General features: G+C 42.4%; 1 protein-coding gene across 6 annotated transcripts in view; it reads left to right on the plus strand.

The window, feature by feature from the left end:
• ST3GAL6 (ST3 beta-galactoside alpha-2,3-sialyltransferase 6) overlaps positions 1-22,562 on the plus strand; it is a 60,023-nt gene that overhangs the window by 20,625 nt on the left and 16,836 nt on the right. For 5 of the 6 annotated variants that reach the window (XM_008701972.2, XM_040621141.1, XM_040621142.1 and 2 more), the window contains exons 3-6: positions 10,447-10,546; positions 13,105-13,182; positions 15,256-15,359; positions 16,309-16,372. In XM_008701972.2, the coding sequence (XP_008700194.1) occupies positions 10,458-10,546; positions 13,105-13,182; positions 15,256-15,359; positions 16,309-16,372 (335 nt within the window). In that variant the 5' untranslated portion in view covers positions 10,447-10,457. The remainder of the gene's footprint in view (positions 1-10,446; positions 10,547-13,104; positions 13,183-15,255; positions 15,360-16,308; positions 16,373-22,562) is intronic. The other variant, XM_040621143.1, reaches the window with a different exon arrangement.

A 22,562-nucleotide genomic window follows, 5' to 3' on the forward strand; every position in this document is an offset into this window, starting at 1 on the left:
GGAAGCTTCATTTTCTGAGGCTATTATTAGTACAACATCATTCGTTCTTTAGGGTCTTTGCCAGGATGTTACAAAGTTCATTTTTTTAGTAAGGGCTTGATCTGTGGGCAGCCAATATTTCACTAGTTTTAAAAGTAGAATGAGAACAAGATTAGGACAGTCCTTACCGTGTGCCCGACTTACCCAAGTGCTTTATATTTACTACTTGCCATAGCTCTGTTGGGTGGTATTATTCCCATCTTACAGCCGAGAACACTGAGTTATGAAGAGGTTAAGCAACTTCCCAGGGTCCTATAACTGGTCAGATACGTAGAGCTGAGACTCAAACCCCCAGGGTCGGATTGCCATGCAGGCAACCTTAACACCTCATTATGCTGCTACCTGCAAAGAATAAATTGCATGGAGAGGAAGAGAAGACGACGGAAGGACCAAATTATAGAAGTCCGACATGCCAGCCTAAGTGATTTTATGTTTCTTTGGCAGATGGTGGGAAGCCACTGATGGTTTCCCCGTGGAGTGGGTGACAAATGAGAGCTGGGCTTTGAGGATTTGGCTCCAGGTGCAGCGTGTGGGCTGGTTTAAAGAGAAGAGAGATTAGAGATCATTGCTAGAAGCTGAGAAGAAATGGGCACATGGGTTTAGGAACTAGCATTAACTAAGATAAGAGCTTGAGCACGCCCACATTACGTGTGCCCAGGAGGAAGAGACCTAGAAACGTAGGCAGAGAAGTTAGAGGAGTGAGACCCAGGCCAGTGAAGTGCCACCCAAGGGAGGTGGCTTGGGAATTGAGAACCGTGGAGGTTGGAGAGGACTAGAACAAAACCAAGACTAGTGGGTTATTACTGTGCCCCCCACCATGAGACTGGAACTGTGCTGGAGGAAAGTCTGCATAAAAATGTGCTTCTGTGCCACGGACTCTGCTACTTGTGAGTGAGAGCCCCTTTGGCAAGTTTTTAAATTTTTCTAAATCCTGGCTGTCTCTTCTATAATATGGTGACATAAGACCTTTCTCTGTCAAAGTGCCATGAGCTCTTCCCAGCTCTGAGGTCGGTAATTCCGGGGTTCAAGCTGGGAACAACAGTAATTGGGAATGCTGTTGTAAAGGTTTGCCTGGTGATGCAGTTGACCATTTTAGGCAATGCAGAGTGAAATGTGTGTCCTGTAGATACAACGAGAGGGGTGTTTCCTCCTAAAATACCAGGAGTATCGTGGTGATAGTGGTAGCAAGTGGAAGGATAAGACTGAAAACGATATAGGAATGAAAATGTTTAGGGAATTTACAAGGTGACCACAAATATTCCCTGGAATGTGAGGGAAATTCTTCTCAAAGCCCCTTATTTCAGAGAGAATCTGACTGGTTTCTTCAGAGAAAATTCTGTTGATTGGAAAATTGAAAAGACTTTTTTTTTAAAGGAGATAGTGAGGAACTTAGAATGAGCTTCTGGTTCCTCTCAAAAACCTTTGTTGTGAAGCCCCCTGACCATCTCCATCAGTACTTCTCAAACACACAGATCACCTGGGGGGTCTTGTTAAAGTGCCAGTTTGATGCAGTGGATCAAGGGTTTGAAGCTGTGGTTCTGCATTTCTACTAAGTTCCCAAGTGATGCCAATACTGCTGGTCCGCGGACTCCACTTTGAACAGCAGGAGTCAAAATATTTTTCAGGTCTCCCAACAGATAGGCCTATATATTTAGAAACCGTGTAACAGTTCCCTCCACAGCCTGTAAGCTCTGTTTCTCAGCTGGGGGAGTACACATCCATGATGAGCGCTGGATAGTAACAGATGTATTAGTTCTTCTGTCAGTGATTCAAATTGTTCAGTGGCATCAGTAACTTGAATTATTATGGGTGGAGGGTTTTTTGTTTTTTCTTTGAGGAATTGAAGCAACTGTGTTCAGGAATAGGCACCAGAATATAATACAAAGTGTTTGCATAAAGTTAAACATACATTTACTGTATGACCCATGCTTATCCAAAGACTTGTACTTGAATGTTTAATGTAGCGCTGCTAACAGTAACAACAACAAAACCCAAAAAGAGCCAAATGTCTGTTAGATGGTAAATTGATAAGTAATTGTGGTATAGGCATACAATGGAATTCTACTTAACTGTAAAAAGGAGTGAAGTCCTGATACAAGCAACAACATGGACATTTTTTTCAAAAGCATTTATAGTAATTGAAATAAGCTAGAAATAAGATACTTACCATATGCTTCTATTTAAATGAACTTTTAGAAAAAGCCCAAGTATAGCGATAAACAGATCAGGAGCCAGGAAGTGGGGGAAAGGGAATTGGCCGTTAAGGAGGAACATGGGAACTTGGGGGGGGGGGTTGTGGTGCTGGAAATGTTTAGTATGATTTTAGTAGTTGTTACATGACTGTATACATTTGTCAAAACTCATCAAATTGTGCACCTAAAGTGAATTTTATTGTATAAAAATTTTATCTCAAAGTTAATTTAAAAAATCAGCCACAATCATTAACCTGTTAACCATCTAATACTCCTTGGAGGTTATCTTACTAGTGGGGTATTAAAATTGGGAAATAGAGAAAATTTCCACTCTGGGAGAAGGAATGAGTCTCTAGGAGAAAATATGAATAAACAGTAGGAACGTAAGAAGTTCCCTTAAAAGCTTCTTTGTGTATTTCAATGTAGCTGAGTCTGAAGAGAGCGATCTTGGAAAACAGGAACTTGAGTTCATATATTTTTAGCATCCAGTATAGTATGCTATTAGCTGAATGATTTCAGTGTGTCCCACTGTGCTATTAAAAAACAAAATTCTGCTGAAAAGTCATTTCTGTCCTTTTTATATTCTTTGCAGTAAGCACACCCAGTTTTCAGGAGAGGACTTGGTCATCTGCTTTGGCAGGGAAAGCTTAGCTTTAATTAGGTAAAAAGATCTGTCCACATATGCTAAGGATGAAATCTGGCAAAAGCAGTGGCTTTCTTGAAAGACTGAAAGAAGAGTGTGTGTGTATAGTAGACCTAGCTGCCTATCATTGTATTAGCCAAAGAATTGGGGGAGGAGGAGAGAAAGTTAATTATCCATGTTCTCCTTTTGCCATGCAGAATGAAAAAACTATGTATTTAGGAATCAGCCAGGATGTATACAGGTGGTCCAGTTTGTTGAAACTAGACAATTATTTGGGAAAGGGGGATGGTGCATAAATCAAATTCTCTATTTATTCAGTAATGTCAGATGTTTTCCCCGCTTAATTTGTATCAGATAGCAGCAACTCAGCATTTCAGATTTGAACTTCACTCTTTCAGGTATAATATAGCATAGTAATTTTGTATGTGCTACTCTTTATTCTTTAATTATGGCCTACTGAGAATTTTCAGGTCCTTCTAGCAGAAATCTCATCAGAGTACTGAGTCCTTAAGATTTATTTTTTAAAATTATAAACATTTTTTCATATTATAATGTTTCTAAGTGTATTTTAATAAATGCATATATTTAATGTGTATCATTCCCCTTTTTTACTTTAAAAGAGGTATTAAGTGAATATAAAGTTCATGATATAATAGTTTTTTAAAAAGGTGATTATAGTTTCCCATATGTACAATTTAAAAGTTTTCCATAATGTGCAATTAAACTCAGATCTGAGTTTGAGTTCTGGCCACTGCTCTGGTAATTTAGCGTCTCCAGCATGGGGATACTCTACTTGCTTTCATCATCATGTGTGAAAAGGGCTTAGTGCACTGTTGGGTATTTAGTGAGTACTTAATAAACTGTGTTATTATTTACAGGATCATCAGCACCAAAGGGTGGAGTTCCTTTTATGTTAATGAGGCTACCAGACACATTACATCCAATTAGTAATAAGGACCATACTTTAAAAAGAGGTGGTAAATGAGTTAAAGAGGAATGAGCCCTTTACATAGTCTCCATTGAGGCTTGGGCTATATGGAGATGGCTAGGTCTAGGAGGCTTAGGGGACCTATGGGGCCGGACCAAAAAATCTAGACATTACTACATAGCTAGACCTGGAGCTAATGCTCACATGGGCATGTGATGACAGAATAGCCATAAACTGAGCAATAAATACAAAGAGGAAAGCAGCAGGATGTAGGATTTGTTGGCCAAGTTCACACAGTCTGGCGTGTGTCAGTGTGAGCTGGGGACTGGTAGAGACCTGTGTGGAGAAGGAGCTCTCTGAGGGCTGGACACCGGCTGCCAGCCGGGCCACCCAGTAAGGCTGCGGAGGTGAGCCAGGAACAGGGGCACCTGCCTAAGGGGAAGGTTGTGGGTGAAATCCTGCCCATGCCAAGATCTGTGCGTACGTGATGAGGGGAGCCAGAGGGGATGTTCTTATCTAATACTCACAAAGGCGCAGGTTGTTGGGTAAGACTGTGGAGCAGCAGTGCATGGCGTGCGAGGCGAGACCAAGGAGTGGAAGAGCAGTCACTGTCAGTCACTGAGGCGGCAGAGGGCATGAGGAACAGAGTAGATGGGGACGTGGTTTCAGGTCCAAGTTACCAAAAAGTTGGAAGTTTGGCTGCAGAGCTGCAGGGGTGGCTGAGAGAGAAGAATGCAGACTTTGGGAAACAAGGATGTCATCCAGTGAGCCGGCAACAGACTCAGGCCTGGTGAAGAAGATGGCAAAGGTCAGCGTGGAATGAGCCAGAACCTGACCAAACTATTGAGCTGCTCCTCCAGGGCTCCTCAGGCTCCCTTTCCTTGGGCCAGGATCAGTCCCAGAGCCTGGGTGGGCCTGAGCCTACTGACCAGAGGGGCGTTAGGGAGCGTCCGCAGCCAGGTTGTAGAGGAAATGTCACGGAGAGGCCAGGCAGGCTGGGTCTGTGTGCTCAGCATCTGGAAGAGTGAACACAAAGTGTGTTTGTTCCTTCGTGTTGTATGATCCTGAGATACCCACAGGGCTTTCGTGCTTGGTGAATAGAACAATTATTCCAGAATTGTTGAACACATTTTGTTCTAGCTGGATGTTGGTAAAACGAACTCCTTTGGGTTTGAGAGGGCATTAGGAGAGTCCAGAAATAAAAATCCGACCACTTTCAAGTGTCATTCCATAGGGTTGGTTGGTTGGTCTTTATAGGTAACGCCATCAGGCTTGCCCTGAGGCTCAGGAATGTGCATCGAAACAAGCACCCTCCTGTCCTCTCCTCTGTGTACTCCGGTTTGAGAATCCCTGCTCTGGGACACTCAACACAACCGCAGAGGAAAAAAAAATAATGGGTTTCCTGAAATCCAGCAGACTAAGTTGGGAAGAACAAGGTTGGGAGTAATAGGGTTTTGCTTCAGCCCCGTTTGCGACTACAACCTTCCTCTTGATTTCCTCAATCCCTAGAATTTATACTGCTTACGGAGCTGGTAGGATAGACAAATGAGAGAAATGTTTTGTAGTGTTTACTCTGCTCTCAAAAGATGGGCCTGCACCCATGGATGAAAGCTCACATCAGGAGAGAGGCGTACAGCGCATGGGCTCCCGTCTGCTAGAAAACGGTTGGAGTTCTGGGTTTGTGACTTATCAGCTCAGGAGAGTTACTGCTCCTGTCAGAGCTTTAGTTTCCCGATCCATAAAATGGGAGTTGTAAGTTTACTACCCCCTTCACGGGGTGGTTGGGAGGATTACAAGAGGTTAAGGCATCAAAACCATTCTTCACCTGCCTTGGCACGTGACGAGCACGTGCGCAATGCTCCTGTCTTAATGATGCTGATCAGCCATCACCCATTGGGCATTTGCCACGTGTTGGGCATTTCTCGTTACAAAAAACACAGCATCTAATTATGGGATGTGTAACTACATTCAACAGCTATCTACTTAACATCTTCTGTGTGATAGGTATTAGAAATGCTGGAAATAAAATGATAGACAAGACCGACTATCTTGCTCTTAGGGAGCTCATAGTCTAGTCAGGAGAACCACTGTAACATCTGTGGTGGTCTCTGGATTTCAGTAAACCCATTATTTTTTTTCCCTCCGCGGTTCTCTCGAGCATACAATGGCAGTGAATTTCAAACTCTGGTATGTGTAAGAATTGTATTGAAAGGTGCTTGTTCCAATGCACATTCCTGAGAGCCTGAGATTCCGGTCCAATAGGAGCTCAGGAATGTGCCTGTTACCAAGCCCCCGTCTGGTGCTGACCCTTGGACCTGCCATGTCACTCGGGGGCACGCTGGCCAGAGCTGTTTCCCTTTCACGGATATCTGAATTTACCCTTTAGGAACTCTAGCAGCCAGAGGAGCATTGTCAGGAAGTTGTAGATTAGAACTCTCTTTTGGTTCCCCTCATGCCTTTTGTCTTGAGAGACAGGATGACACCAGGAATAGAACCGTGAGGAAGAAATGGTCAGACCTTCAGTCTATTTCTGTCTCTCAAACTGTGTGACCTAGGGCAGTTCAACCTCAGACACTTTCAGTTTCCTCATTCATCAGGAAGATCATGCCTATGTGCCATTTATCAAGCTTGTTGTGAGCTTTAAATGAAGTGAGTGACGGAAGAGATGAACTTTGAAGCTCCATACACTGTTACTATTAAAGAGAAGGGAAAACCGTTGCCCAAGATTGAGCTCACTATGACATAAGGAGATTATTCATAGATCGATATAATTTGAGAAGAGAGAAACAGTTGATCTCTGCCAATGTTCCTGTTCTCCCGTTGAAGCCCTCTACCCACACCTGAGATAAATAATTGCTTTATGACTTAAATTTTGTAAAGAATGTTATCAGGAAAAAAAAAAAAAAAAAGAATGTTATCAGGACCCTGGTCTTGGGAACAGCTGCAGCCAAGAAGCTGGGTCTGTCATGATTCATGTCAACATCTTGAAACTTGTTTGTTTTGGTAAAGGAAGCTCTACTGAGGGCTTGCTTTTTTTTTTTTTTTCCCCTTTCCCTTAAAGCAGACATTCTATGTTAAATTGTTCAAAGCAAAATGGTCATTCCATTTATAGAATTATAATTAGAGAATTTTTTTATTAGTGGAAGTTTTTTTCCTATGAGCAAGCAGAGGAACTAGACATGTTTATCACAAGGATATCCTGGCTGGCCCGCTCTACTTTGCAACTTGAAAATGCTTTGACTTGCCCATGAAATACAAGAAAGTGGCTACGCTTCCTAGATTTTTCTCAGCTGGCTCTTCAAGAGTAGGTTCATTTTAATTTTTAAAGGAAAAAAGAATGTTCTCTCATACTTCTGTGTTTTCAGCTAAAATACATATCAGTGAATGAAAAAATCTCGCTTACTTATACTTTTGTGCTTTGTAAAATAATATATAAGTTTCCTGAAGAACGCATTTTTGGGGGACAGATGTGCAAATTGAATTGTAAGTACTGAGTTCTTTCTCTAGGCCTTCAAATACTGTTTTATCTTACATGTCAATAGGTTTTTAAAAATTTGCTGATACTGGTAAGTGGCATCCATGTTGGGTGTTTGCATAAATCATGTTATTCTAGGTGGAGCCTTAAATATTCGAGCATTTAAGCAGACTGTTCTGTGACTGTATTGGCCCATGGTAAGATACCTTCCAGGACAGTCTTAAGTAATTTCTAAAACCTTTTCAGTTCACGTGTGTCCGGGGGACTCCTGGACTCTCAGAGTTGCCAAACACCCCTGATGTCTGTGACCATCAGCAGATACAACGAAAAGGGGTTAATTACAGTGTATTTTCAAGGGAGTCACAGGATATATAAATAATCCCATTGTGTTCTTTGGAGTCTTTTATATTTATCCTCTACCCATGTTTGGGTAATACCTGCATGAGGAGGGGAAAAAAAAGCATTTTTCTGAGGTCACATCCGTCAAAGGGATGAGACAAGCCAAGTCCACATCAGTTCCCCCTGAGCACTGATAGGCCTGTGTCTTGTCATCACGAAGCATTGCTCATGGCCTTTGGTCAGCATTTAATATGATCATGTCTCCCTGTATGACAGGTTGCCTTTTAGCACCCAGCTGGGATCCCAGTTCCTTGACCTTTCTCAGTGCGCCCAGTGCAAGGCGAGGAAGGAAAGCTAACCTTTGTGGAACAAGTATAAGGGCCAGGCTCTGGGCTAGCGCACTTCTGCGTCTTTGATTCTTCAGTTAGCCATTTCGGTGATGCATAGCAACACCCCAAGTGTCTCGCTGTCTTAGATTTTGGCTGATAATCCCAAACCTTAATTCTCCCCATCACTTGGATTTTACCAAGTATTCCTTAAGAAACAGAACCATACCTTTTTTTAATCTAGTAATAATCCTGCAATTCATTTCTTGCTTTTTAACATGAAGAATTTAAGGCAATTTTTCGAATAAGCCACAATGCATGAAGATAGTATCAAACATAACAAATGGATGAGGAAGACAAAACAAAGTGGAAAGACATGCGCAGGCCTGAGGGGCGGGAGCAGCAGATCTAAATGTTCTTTACATACTTCACTCCCTTCTCCATCAGAGGATGTGGGCTTTCTGCCCACACCGCATGCAACCATGGCTTTCTGCCCACACCGCATGCAACCACGGCTTTCTGCCCACACCGCATGCAACCACGGCTTTCTGCCAGGGTGGTAGGAACGCAGGAGCGGCCGCGGCGGGATAGGCCAAGGCTCACTATGGCTTTCTCAAAACCTGTGCATATTTCCACTTAGAAAAAGAGCACAGCTGACTTTCGTTTTAGAAAACCAAGAGTAAAGTACACCAACTTACTCAGCACATATTTTGTGTCCTAGGCTGTGCGAGACACCCATCATTTGGGGTCATCTTCCTAATAGCTCAGAGAGGTGGGTTGTGTGCTCTCGCTTGTGAACACGTGAGGATACTCAAGCTGGAAGGGGTAAACTGATTTACTGAAACCCCAAGCCAGGAATTATGTGGCGCTGGGCCGTGATTCATGTCTTCTGATTGCCAAGTGGTGTTGACTTTGCACTAAGGTAGACGTGTCCAGTTAGCTCCTTTACTGCCTCTGTTTGTTTCCCTCACACGGGCATTTCTCACTAACTTGCAGGAACGGCGTGTGGGCGTGGGGCTACCTGCAGAGCAGTGAGAAGCAGGAGCGGACAGCGACGGGGGGATCCAGCAGTCTCCCTGGCATACGGACGGCTTCCTAAACAGTCCCACGCCGCCCTAGTTCCAGGGGAGCCCAGCACAATTATGACATTTGTTAAGATGACCCCATGTTATCAAGGAAAGCTTAAACTGTATTTATTATCTTTTACTCATGAAGGCAAAGGAGTGCTTTATTTTAAGAGTTCCACCTGGCCTTATTTTACTGTGAAAAGGGAGACCGCATGATATTACTTGGAAATTTACCTCCTCAGACTCACAGTGTTTGCACGGCGTTGCCCCGACTGAGGTTGGTAGATACGAACAGGAGTGGGAGGAGTGGTACGTGCAATTGCCTAGATGAACCAGAAACTTGATAAGAGAGGCAAAGAGATAGTCCACTTGTGTCAAATCACAAGCATTGAAATCTATTATAAGAACCATATATTAAATTCATCTTTTGCATTGAATTGCATATAGAAGTGAGAACTTACTCATTTCTAGGAAGCAGAAGTGGGAACTAAATATGGTTAGGTTTTTTAAAAATATATATTCTATAAAGGGTTTTTTAATTTATATTCTAGAGAGGATTGTGTCCTGGTTTTTATCTATCTACAAATAATGGACCAAACTGTGTAGTGCAAAATTAAGTAAGAAGTTAGCTAAATTTACCTGGGCTGTGATACTGAAAAATCAAAGCGTACACCTCAAAGTATATAAAAATGGAAGATGTGGGAAATATTTTTTAGTAGCTTTTTCCCCTCAGCTTTTATAAAGTGATTTTTTTTGGTTTTTGTTGTTGTTGGGGGGTTTTGTTTGGAGAGGGAGGGGAGGGGAGGGGCAGAGGGAGAGAGGGAATCCTGAGCAGGCTCCACACCCAGAGCCCAACTCAGTCTCACCACCCTGAGCTCACGACCTGAGCCAAAATCAAGAGTTGGACACTTAACCGACTGAGCCACCCAGGCAGCCCTTCCCAGTTTTTGAAAGTTACACAAAGGACTTGTAAAAATAACAATGTAGAGCATTTAAAAATCATTTTGAGCACTGAAGAAATGCAATGTTTGTTTACATCTCAAGGCATATATTCACTTTCTTTGGAAAGAGTGAAAATAGATATTTTTTAATGTTTCTGAAAAAAGTTTTGGATATGGAATAGAGGTATACCATTTTGTTCTGAATGAATTTTTTTCTTTTCTAACATGCGAATGTAGTAATGGAAGCCACCAGCTTTAAAACAATGGTACTGTTTATTGGTCTACCTACCTGACTAAAGAGGCTGAGGAGAGAGAAAAAAATACTCTTTTCCTGCAAATTTAGTGGATATTTCCAAAAATAATAGGCCTACATCATTTACTTCTCTTTTTCCCTCTCTGTATGTTTGTTTACTAATCTCGTATTTGAGCCTTTGTGTGAACCCATCTATAGAACAAATAATATTGCCTTTTCTTGGACTTCATTCCTGTGTTTCAGGTGGGCCAGCCATGAGAGGGTACCTTGTGGCCATATTCCTGAGTGCTGTCTTTCTCTATTATGTGCTGCATTGTATATTATGGGGAACAAATGTCTACTGGTAAGTTTCATTTTTGCTCTTTATTTTTTTTTGGAATTTATTTATTTATTTGAGAGCGCGAGAGAGGGGGAGAGAGTGTGGGATGGGAGGAGGGACAGAGGAAGAGAATCGCAAGCAGACTCTGTGCTCAGCACGGAGCCTGACGTGGGGCTCGATCCCACAATCCTGAGATCACTGAGCTACCCAGGCACCCCATCATTTTTGCTCTTTAAAAATAATCCCCAAACTAGTCTTTCACAGAGACACATAAATGATACTAGAGGAACCTATAAAACAACAACAACAGACCCTCTTTAACATTTTGAGCCTTTTCTAGCTTTCCATTATGAATTGGAGTCTTACCATTCCGATATCTTATATGTTGTACTCTAACAGTTTAAAAGCTGATAAAACAGCACCTTCTTTTTATTGACTTTGAAGCAGTAATGTTGATTGTCTTTGGGACATAACATTCCTTATATAATATTTCATCTCCTTGAATTGACGTAATAATTCTTGGACTCAGTGGTAGTTGACTGTTGGGCCTAAAGTGCGTGGATTGCTGATTAAAATATAGACACTACATGTGGTTCTCTTTGTTTAAAAATATTTGGTGAATGATGATAGATGTACCTCATGAAACCATGTTGACTTAAAATGTCACATATAAAACTTTGAAGAGACACAAGTAGTTTTATTGCAGAAAAAACTTATAAGCTTTTTATTCTTTTCCCTATTGTCAGTCCTTTGGCTAGGAATAAAGTTTTGATGACCTTTAAATCCTGAATGGATGGTAGCATATGATATCAAAATAAATCACATCATAATTTCCTGTCTTAAACTATCAGTACTCTGCCAGTTTTTCAATAGGAGATCTTAGATCACGTCTCTGGGTTTTTTGTTTTTTGTTTTTCCTACTAGATAAAAAAAAAAAATTGATGCTTCTGAATTTATTTCACCACTGGTTGATTGAAAAATTATTGTAATGCTCTTCATGGAAGGAAGTTAGGCAAATGGTCACTGGGAAAACCCAATGCCAGGTGGGTAGGTTTGGACCTAAGTTTCTAGGCTTTGGACTTAAATACTGAGGTGGAGGACTTAGAAGTCTTATTACACACTACACGAGGGGTTATACTATGGGGGTCTCTCCTGTCTTTGCCACATCCTGTCTCTGTACCACACTTAGTAACGGAAGACAAGAACGGAAGAGAAAGCAAGGAGTTCACGAGATAGCTGCTTCCCTACAAATCCTATCGTGTGTCACAAGGGAAATGATAAGACAATGTAAAGAATCTGAATTCTACACTGTCTTCTGTCATACAGGATTTGAGGAGTGTTTATGACATTCCTAAGCTAACACATCACTCCAGTCACATAAAGTACCTGGGAGATTACCTCAGGTGGCTTTTGTGCTGTGAACTTGATTCCTTAAGAATTAATTTAAGATGGATAACATTTTTAAGCCACTCAAAGTTTGTCTTCACAATCTCCTAAAAGGTTTTCTATTTGAATAACCTTAGAAACCAAGTAATATCTTATACTTCATTTTATCCTCTGAATATAATTTGGTTTTTATGGTCTAAAATGCTGGTCCACCATATTTATGTACCTTCCTTATGTATAATCAAGGGATTCTTGCCATTTGTGGTATTCACAAAAGATGTTTCTCTGATAAGGACTTTCCTGGCTTCGTAGTATAGAAACCTAGCAGTTCCAACTATGGGGATTTTTTTTTTTTTAAACAAAAAAAAAAAAATGAAAAATTGAGACCAATTCTTTTAGTTTGAGTCCTATGATTATTGAAGAAAATTATCAACCATTGATGTACTGTATGGTCACTAACATATCCTAATAAAAAAAATGAAAGAAAATGGATTAGTTTTTTAAGATGAGCTCTTCACATCCTTGATCATTAACATGTTCTTCTGTTAAGCAGTTATGAAGCTGTCTAAATCTGGATCCTGTCACCCTGTCCCCTTCATTTATTTTTGTTGTCATGCTCTGTCTTGTTTCACAATACCCTTTTAAATTGTGGAGACAAGCACTCCATTCAGGAGACCCAGAAGGGCCTAACCTGTGCCAAGAATAGAGGAGCGTTACATATGACTCTGAATAGTGTGGTTTGTAGAGGCCAGATCACAAGGCCGTGTCTGGAACTGCAGGTCTGTGTTTCTGTGGCAGGTGTCCCCAGATGTGGCATGGAGGACTGAGATAGCCATGTGCACGGGCACATGTTGGGTTTCTCAGGCTTTGGGGGGGGGGCGCTTCTAAAAAGTCAGCCTGCTTGGGGCTTCCCCAGTGTGGTAATCCCAACCCCTCTTGAAGGCTCTTTGTTCACTGCTCATTGAATTACTTCTGGGTCCCTTGTCACCTCAGCCTTTCTCTCTCTTACCTCGTATCCACGCATCCTCCGACGTGTGTAAGGTACTGTCCTCCCTCAGAGGCTTCTGTGAGAGTTTTTAATTCCATGCCTGAGAAGCCTCTGGGTGGTGGCACCAAGCGGATTCCCAGGGCATTCGCTTTCCTCTGGGCGGGCTGCCTGGTTCTGGTTTCTGACTGACCTTATTTTTGTCTCCTAGGGTGCCACCTGTGGAAATGAAGCGGAGAAATAAGATCCAGCCTTGTTTATCAAAGCCAGCTTTTGCCTCCCTCCTGAGGTAAACATCTGAAAGAAATTGTGACGTACAAAATGTTCAAAATGTGTTTGTAATCATTTTTCACACTTGTTTACTTCTTTGCATATAAATCTTAGCAAGTAGAAAGTAGACACTCTGTATTTAAGGAAGGGCTTGAATATCCAGTCTCTTTTTGTGCTTTTAGTCAGAACTCTGCATATATTTTCAGCAAAGACATTGAAGAACTCAATCAGACCAGTATTCTTTTTACGCAGGTGACATTAGAGAGGCCGATTTGTGTTTGATTATAAAAAAGTAAACCATTCTTCAGGATTTTGCTCCCCTCCCCACCTTGTTGTTTCCGTATTATTTTTCACCCTTATTATTTTGTGGCTGTTTTTCCCTTGCCTCTAGGTTAAACTTTATGATGACACCTTTTTCCTGACTTGGAGAGATTTTCAGTGAAGTACTTGGAATGTAAATAATGATCTTTATATTGTTGTCAGGACTTGTAGAATATCCACAAGTATTCTTTTCCTCCGTCACCTCAGCTGTGACAGATTGCTGGTCACAATGCTTCTAGAGAAATAGAAATAAATGGCAGTCTGGTAATTGTGTAAAACAGGTACAGGCTTTTCAATATTTTATCCATTGAGGATCAAAAATGTCCGTTTTCCTTTAATTATGTTACTGGACCTTTCCATTACTGGTTCTTAACCTCTTGGGGCTATAGATTCCTTTAAAATCAACTCTCTGGGAAAATGCAGGTACACAAAACATTTCTGCGTATGATCACAGGTGCACCATGGCTACTTGTAGTCTTTCCATAGCTGGGTGTCCAGTTAGGACCAGTGCAAAACCAGAAGAGTAGTTTTAAACTTTTTTTGACCATGACCCATAGTAAGAAATACATTTTACTTTGGAACCCAGTCTACCCTGGGGATAGATACATTTTACCTTGGAACCCAACATGTATAAATAAGGCTGGACCCTCGAGACTGCTGTCACTGTCACAACTAAGTCTGGGGCACAGATCCTGTGTTAAGCAGGAAGGGCTCCTCCTCCTCTGTTTCCTTAGTCTCAATATGATGTGAGTTCTAACTCTGAAGACCTTCAGCTCGTGGGACTTGTCCCAGGTTAGTGGGTCCTGAGTGGCAAAGCCAGAAGGAAACTGAAGCTGTGTTACCCCATGCCACTGCTGTTGCTTTCCTTTTTGTCAGGCAGCCCCTGAACCCCAGGGCACTGTGATCTGCGCTGCAGTTTTCAGACTAAGACAGGGCAGTGCTGATAGGACTGGAAAAATGGGGCCAAGCGTGGGGGTCGGGGTAAGGGACAGTTTGACTCATTCCTTCTCTTTAAGTAAAAAAACTTATTTTTTTCCTACGTCATGCTGGTTTCCTAAAGAAGTAATCCGGAGTTGGAATTCATTCAGTCATTTATTAACCATAGTAGCCTGCTTACTCCGTGCTGGGTGCTAAAAGCGAGGGGGGGGGAAACGGAAGCACGTGGCGCCCTTGTCACACTGGCTCCCTTGTCTGCGACGGTACCTGGGTGGGGGTAGCCGGGCAGGCCAGAGCCGGCAACTAGAAGACAGTGCCCACAGTTCTTGTTCTCGAGAAAGTCTTAATGATATCTGAAAAGAGGTTAATCCTCGGCGCATTGAATTTTTATTATGTTTTTATTTTCACAGCTGACACAACCTCATGCGTACGGTACCTTTACGTCTGGGAGTGGCTTCGCATCCGTGCTTTTATTTTCCCTTATTACCTCCTTTGTCTCTTCCCGTATATGGCTAACGTGTTATCACCTGGTGTTGGTTTATTTTTCAGTTTTGATTCCCCCCCTCGCTAGCCCCTGAAGGAGTGATGTAATTTTGGTCCCACAACCTGGAAAGTGTTTCTGTTCTGGTTGTGTAGTTCCATGGAACATTCCATTCTATCTAATATTTAAATACTGTTTCAGGTGATTTTTAAAAGAACTTAAAAAATAATTACACATTCACATATGGTCAGTGTATCAAGATGAGCTCTATACTACTTATGTTCAGCTGTGATTTTAGAAGGCCGCAGATATGGTAGGCATTTGGAGAAATCACTCTTTTTCCTTTTCTTGCAGGTTTCATCAGTTTCACCCTTTTTTGTGTGCAGCTGATTTTAAAAAGATTGCTTCCGTATATGGTAGCGATAAATTTGATTTGCCCTATGGGACAAGAACATCGGGTCAGTAATATTCTTTACCTAGCCCTAGTATTCTTTACCTAGCCCTAGTATTCTTTACCTAGCCCTAGTATTCTTTACCTAGCCCTAGTATTCTTTACCTAGCCCTATTAGCGTGAACGGTGTTTGATGTGAACCACATGTTTATATAATTTTACGGCCTTTTAATCTTTATGCCTCATAATGATTCCTAAAGGAAATGGTTTGGAGATGGGATGAAGGAAATAAAATTTTAATATAGAAATCCCTACTCCTGTTCGAGGCAGTGTAGAATTTAAGAAAAAAATGGTAGACTTGTTTTTATTGAGAAACTGCTTTTTTTCTTTGGTTTAGCCATGGTTTTATTCATGTGTTCTGATGCCTTAGTTCATTCAATGTAGAATAAGCAGGATAACCCTGTGGGTTGGTTGAACGTCCTCCCTAGCTCCCCTTTTCGCCTCTTTACCTCTGAGTTTTATTTCATTAATTTAAGATCTAGCTCCTTGATCAGGCTTCTAACCAGTGGGTATTTGACTTTTGCCAAATTGAGAGAGAATCACTCTGTCTACTAATGACAGGATCGTTTTCTCTTTGCTTATTGGCACGTGACCTGGCTCTATGTAGCTTGTGTTGTACGTTTGGGAGAGACCCTGAAAGCCCAGGAGGTGACAAGCTTGTGGTTTTCTGAGTCAGACTGTACATATTTTGGGGGTTACTTTTTTTGTGAGCGTTTTCAGATTAAGCATCTTTCTTTTTTCTTTTCTGGACTTCTACAAAGTGTCCTTAAAGCATCTTTGAGTGTGCCTGCTGGCTAGTGCTAATTACAGTTGTATCATCAGTCTTCACCACAGGATAAATCCGTGGGGCTGTACCAGTTTGAAATGGGTTTGGGGGAGGGCAGGGGACAGATGGCTCACTGTGTACCTAAGAAGCCGTGATTCCTTTTATTGATAATATTCCATTTGTTTTCTAGCGGAGTATTTTCGACTTGCTCTTTCAAAACTGCAGAGTTGTGATCTCTTTGACGAGTTTGACAAGTGAGTTTATTTCCTTGCTTTTATTTGACTTTGAGTTTGAGCTAATGGGGTTCAAAATGTGCGCCCCAATCTAAAATGTCTTCGTTCAAGAAAATTCATTAGTATCTGTGCTTAACGAAAACCTCTAGTAGTTATTTCTATGATGTTTCAAATAAAGTACAAAATTAACTTCGAAGCTGCATAACTTGTTGCCTCCCAAGTCTGCAGAGTGCCTTCTGATGAGTAAGGCTCGTTCCGGGGCAAGACACTGTAAGCTTTTCTAAGTTGTTGATCCTGAAGAATTAGTTCATAGCCTCTGTTAGTAGGCTCACAGCCCCCTCATGGGCTCTTTCCTGTACCTGTCCCCGTATCTTTTTAACTGCTCATGAGGATCCTTTCTGTTTCACTTGAATATTGGATTTCAGAAGCAGCTCTCTTCCTCTTATTCAGAATTATACTGGAGCGAAGCAAACAGCGTGTGTAGGTAATACATTTTCTGACTACAAAAGGTCATTGAATGTGTAGAATATTCTGGTGTCCAGTTAGCCCCATAGGAATGAAACTGCTAAAAGATAGACTTCTTAGCAGGTATTCCTACTTTTACAGAGATAGACTTTCTTCACAAATTTTTAGCTTCATTGTAGAGTTTGGCCAGTGGTCCAGTGGGATGGCACAGGTAGCCTGCAGATGTCAGGCCTCCATTAAAAAGGAAAACGACAGAATTTTCCCTCTTGCTCAAGAAGAGAGGGGTGCTATTTAGCAGAAACATAAGTGAGGGTAGTGGACAGAGGTGTGAAAATGGAGATAGAATTGACAGCACAGAGCTGAGGGAACAGTGCTAGATTTTGTCTGAATTTATCTCCTTTTTCCTGGGAGCCCAGATTATCAAAGTGTGGATTATGTAATAAATGTTACGCGTTTCAGCTTGTACTTACTTGTTATAATTTAAAACTATGCCATCAACTTAATCTCCATTTTTGATTGCATATCAACAGCAACCACATATGTTCCTTTCTAACCTGAAGTTTTATAGCTCTAATGGGTAGAATATTGTTTTGTGCAGACCTTTGGCATATATGGATTATATCATGCTTTCTAATTTTTACCACCAACCTGCAAAATATCCCTGATAATACTTTTTTTTTTTAGTGGAGGAACTGAAACTGGGCACACCTATGTAGTTTGTCCCTGAATGGGAAGGCTCTAAATATCAGATGCATTTATAAGACAGAAAGCTTCCTCTTGCTCACAAGTGTCACATAAATGAAATCAGCAGGTTAATATCCGGGACTAGTCTACGGTCAGCAAATGCTAGGGCCGGGATGTGAACCTAGAGAGTTCCATCCAGCGCCTGGATGTTTGACTTAAGAGTAATTATCTACAAGATCCTTGTCCCTGTAGATGTGAGCTACTGTCATTCTTGGGGGAGAGGGGTGTGACTAGAAGTTTCACTGCTGGTTTTTATCTTAGAACTAGACTGTGCTGTATGTAGTTGTGTGAGAAGCCGTTCTCACACAGGGGTTCGTCGTCTGGGTGTGCCTCAGCCAGGCCATTCCGTCTCTTCTCGCGGATTTGGTTTTGCTGTCCCCCACCCTTTCCTCCTTTGTCACTGAGCATACCCCCCACTCCCACCCTGCACCCGTGTCGAGCACAGAGCATCACCTGTATTAGAGGGGAGGTGGGTGTGGGTGGTGAGGAGGGATTGAAGGTCCTGCTGGTCACACAGGACTATTGAGTCTGAAGCTGTCAAGAGACTGGAGTAGAATAAATGCAGTCAGAGACTTTTCAGGTGCAGAGTGAACGGAAAATGTCCCTGTAGGACCCCCGCGCACAGGGATGCGCTCAGATGGTCAGCGTTGCTGAATTGCTTGTTTGACTGTGCAAACCTCTTTCCTAGGGACTTGAGAAACAGTGTTTTGAACATAGATAAGAATATGCTTGTGACACTATTATGTTCTATTTGTATACTACCTTTCGGGCTGGGTTCTCATGTCATAATAGATTGCACCTATATTTTAAGCAAGGCCTTGAACGTTTGTCTGGAAGCTACTGCACCAAGACGGTAACAGACCTGTGTTCTGAATAAACCAGAAGGGCAGAATATACCAAATTACCTTATTGTTGCCTCTGAGTCAGCTCGCTTTGGCCCCTGAATGGCCTTAAACATCTCGCATTTCTCCTCTCCAGCTGGGGAACATGCTCTAGGAGAAGCAGGTCTGAGAACAGTCTCTCTCTCAGGCGCAGGGGATGGACTACCCCACCCGTGGTTTCGGGAGCTTGGCCCCACAGGAGCCAGGAGGAAGCCTCGTGGGCATCGGCTGCTCACTCTTTGTTGTGGGTCTGCAGGTCAAGGGGCTGAGCAGGAGAGAGGGAGAGCTCGGCCTTTCCGGCCCTTTCCCCTGTGGGCTGCTGTCTTCACTGATTTTATTCTCCCTCTATCCTCTTTGTCCCTTCCAGAAAGGTTCAGACATTTCGTCACTGTTTGAACCCTCCTCCTTTACACTTCCACCAGATGCAAGTCCTAGTTTTGTTCGGTTACATCCTTTAGCTTGTGTGATGCCCTCCGTGAGGACGGATTCCACTCTGAATGGGAAGGCTCTAAATATCAGATGCATTTATAAGACAGAAAGCTTCATCTTGCTCACAAGTGTCACATAAATGAAATCAGCAGGTTAATATCCGGGGCTAGTCTGCTAGCGATGGTCAGCAGGGACCTGGGCTGTTCTGTTGTTGAGTCTGCCATGGCTATATCCAGAGCTTCCTCCTAATATCCAATATGATGGCTGGACTTCCACCAATCTTGGCTGCCTTCTGGCCGATAGGGAGGAGAAAAGGGGAAGGCCATGCGCTTATCCATTAAGACTTGCCTCCTGCTTTAAGGACATTGCCCAGAAATCACATATAATACTCTTACACCCAGGAATGAGCTGGAGCCAGTTGGTACCCACTTGAGAGCTGCAGTTCTTTCCAGTTCTGTGTTCAGTGCCATCAAGGTAGAAACTTGAAATTAGCCATTTTGGGAGCATATATACCATGAAACTGGCAACTCTGCAAACCCGGGCTTCTCCTGATTACCTCTTTTTCTCCCAGAGAGACCTGGTGGTTAACATTTGCTCACAACCACTGATTATACCCCATTGGCTAGGGATATAATCACAAGGCCACACCTAGCTGGAAGGTGGGCTAGAAGTGTAGCCTTAAAAAAAAAAATTTTTATGAAAAGTGGCTGTGTGCCCATATTTTAAAAAGTCCCGTTTTAAGGGACAAAAGAAACATGATTATTGAGGGTCAGCTGGTCTCCACCTGGCTCTGTGCCTTAGGATTCTGAAGTCAGTTATATAACTATTCTAACCTAGCCAAGTGCTTGAGGAAGCCAACCGTGGTTTGTCTCTTGGAGAATTGCTCACCCGTGGAAGCTGTTGAAACATATTGGTGGTGTAGGTCATTTCGAAGGGGCATTTCTTTTTTTTTTTTAATTTTTAAATTTTATTTTTTTATGAAGTGACATTTTTTTTTTAAAAGATTTTATTTATTTATTCGACAGAGAGACAGCCAGCGAGAGAGGGAACACAAGCAGGGGGAGTGGGAGAGGAAGAAGCAGGCTCATAGCGGAGGAGCCTGATGTGGGGCTCGATCCCATAACGCCGGGATCATGCCCTGAGCCGAAGGCAGACGCTTAACCGCTGTGCCACCCAGGCGCCCCTGAAGTGACATTTTTTTTAAAAGATTTTATTTATTTTAGAGAGAATATGTGCGAGTCGGGGGAGGGGCGGGGGGGAGAGAATCTCTAGCAGACTCCATGCTGAGTGCGGAGCCCGATGCGGGGCTCGATCCCACCACCCTGAGATCATGACGTGAACTGAAATCAAGAGTCAGATGCTTAACTGACTGATCCACCCAGGCGCCCCATGAAGTGACATTTCTTATGAAGGACTTATTACATATGCATATTTGTTGGTAGTGTTAGTAAAGTAACTCTAAGGCAGAGAGAACCTTTTCCGAAAGCTAATACCATGAAGAAGTTGGGTGAGAAATAACCAAGGAAGGGAACAGAGTGTGTGTGTTCGGCTATGACACTTGTGTGACAGGCCCCCGGAGCTAAACCATTGCAGGCTTGTTCTCTGCTGGGCTCCTCCCTTCGCTGACCACCCCCGCCACTCGCCACCAAAACACAAAACAAACAAACAAACAAAAAAGACTCACCTGTTCTAAGTTTTTCATCACCTAGTAATTACAATAATTTGCCTCCATTTGTGTAATCATATCTGTTAAAAAACTAATTGCGTTATAGAAAATTGCCTTTCCCCCTAATTTTGTGCCAGGGATTCTCTGGTCTCTGTGAAGAGAGGATACCATGCGATGGGACATGTGTATTACTCATTTTATTTTATTTTTTTATTTTTAGTATAAATCTTGTACTTTTTCCTTTGTATTGTTTGAGTTTCTCTCCTGAGCAGTGGCCCAGCAGGCTGGGCTGGGGTCAACACTGGGGCACTGTTCTGTTCTGTCGAGAGACCTGATTACCTAAGCTTACCTCCCCTTGCTGTGTTGTGTGGCCTGAGAGCCAGACTCTAAGGCAAAGTGGTAAATCCTAGAGATGGTCGGAGGCAGGAAGGGCAGAGATCTAGTCCAACCGCCTCACTCGAAAGGTGAGAGAACTGAAGTCCAGAGAGGTTAAGTGGAAGGTTATATGGAGGTCTGCAGACTTCTGTTCTCAGTACCTCCCTCCACTGCATATGCACTGATGCCAACCCCACAATTAAATGTCTTGAGCTGAGTATCACCTGAAGAGATAAGGGTGAGAATTCTGGAATTGTGAATTCTTATAGACATATTCTTTAGGATTTCCAGGACATCTCGTGCGTTATTTAATACAGCTTATGGCTTTATCCTTAACCTCAAACCATTTTTAGCCAGATGAACTTTAATACTCCGGCAGGGTTAAACCAAAACATCTCCAGGGTACATGAGTAAGTTCATTGAAAACACATAGGGCTTTTTTTTCTCTTAAAGATACATGATCTCCATAGAATCTTCTCTGAATAGATACTACAGGAAAACACATTTTTCTTTTCTCATCTCTTACTCGAAGATCAAGCACAGTAAAAGTGCCTCTGATTCTGGCTCTGAGCCAGCAGATCCTAAGTGTGGCAAAGAGTAAAAGTCTCAAATGTTGACAAACCATTTTTTTTTCAATTGAGGTGAAATCTACATAAAACAAACTATTTTAAAGTGAACAATCCAGCGGCATTTAGTACATTCACAAAGTCACGCAACTGCCACTTCTGGCTAGTTTCGAAAAGACAAACTTTTTTTTTTTTAAACAACTAGAGCAACCCTTTCCGCGTTTTTTTTTTTTTTTTTCCATGTTCCTCCTTTTATGGAAGTGCTCAGATTGGCTCTCAGGCCAGGACTTCGGCAGCAGAGGAGTGATCAGAAACCAGCCAGGAAAGGAGAGCTTGAGAGACAGGGTTTTGGGAAGAGGGTCGGGGTAAGGGGAGCTGGAGACGGGTAAGGAGGTAGACAGACATGGGACATTTACATAGATGGATCAGCCCTTGTGAAAAAAGGCACTAACTGCTTTGTGACCTTGAGCAAGTTCCCACGCTTCTGAACCTTAGAAAAGAGGGAAATGGAAGGAACTTCATATGCACATGATGCCAAGTGTGGCTTTAACTGTTAATCGTTAAATCAGTGAGTGCAACCATTGCGCAGTTGTTAAGTCAATGCAAGCGTGGGGCGGGGGAATGCGGTAAAGAGTACACAGGAGTTCTCAGTACTGATTTGGCAACTTCCTGCGAATCTAGAATTATTTTGAAGTAGAAAGCCCACACTGAAACCTGGGACCACCGAATTTCTTCTATATGAGTGTTCGTAGGAGCATTATTCAGAATAGCCCTGGCGTGGAAACAACCCAAATGTCCAACTGCTGAATGCATAAATTAAATGTGTATCCACTCAAAGGAATATTATTCAGTCAGAAAAAGGAATGGGGTACCGATTCATGCCACAGTGTGGATGAACCTTGAAAACCCTACGCTCAACAAAAGAAGCCAGTCATGAAATCCCACACATATGGTTGTACCTGATAGAACACCTTACCGTGTGCAACTATTGCATGATGCCATTTGTATGAAATGGCCAGAAGAGACAGAGCTATAGAAACAGAAGATAGATCTGTGCTTGCAGGGGAGGGGGAGGGGAAGGGAGA

The sequence above is a fragment of the Ursus maritimus genome, unplaced genomic scaffold (assembly GCF_017311325.1).
Source record: "Ursus maritimus isolate PB19 unplaced genomic scaffold, ASM1731132v1 scaffold_4, whole genome shotgun sequence".
Classification (NCBI taxonomy): Eukaryota; Metazoa; Chordata; class Mammalia; order Carnivora; family Ursidae; genus Ursus; species Ursus maritimus.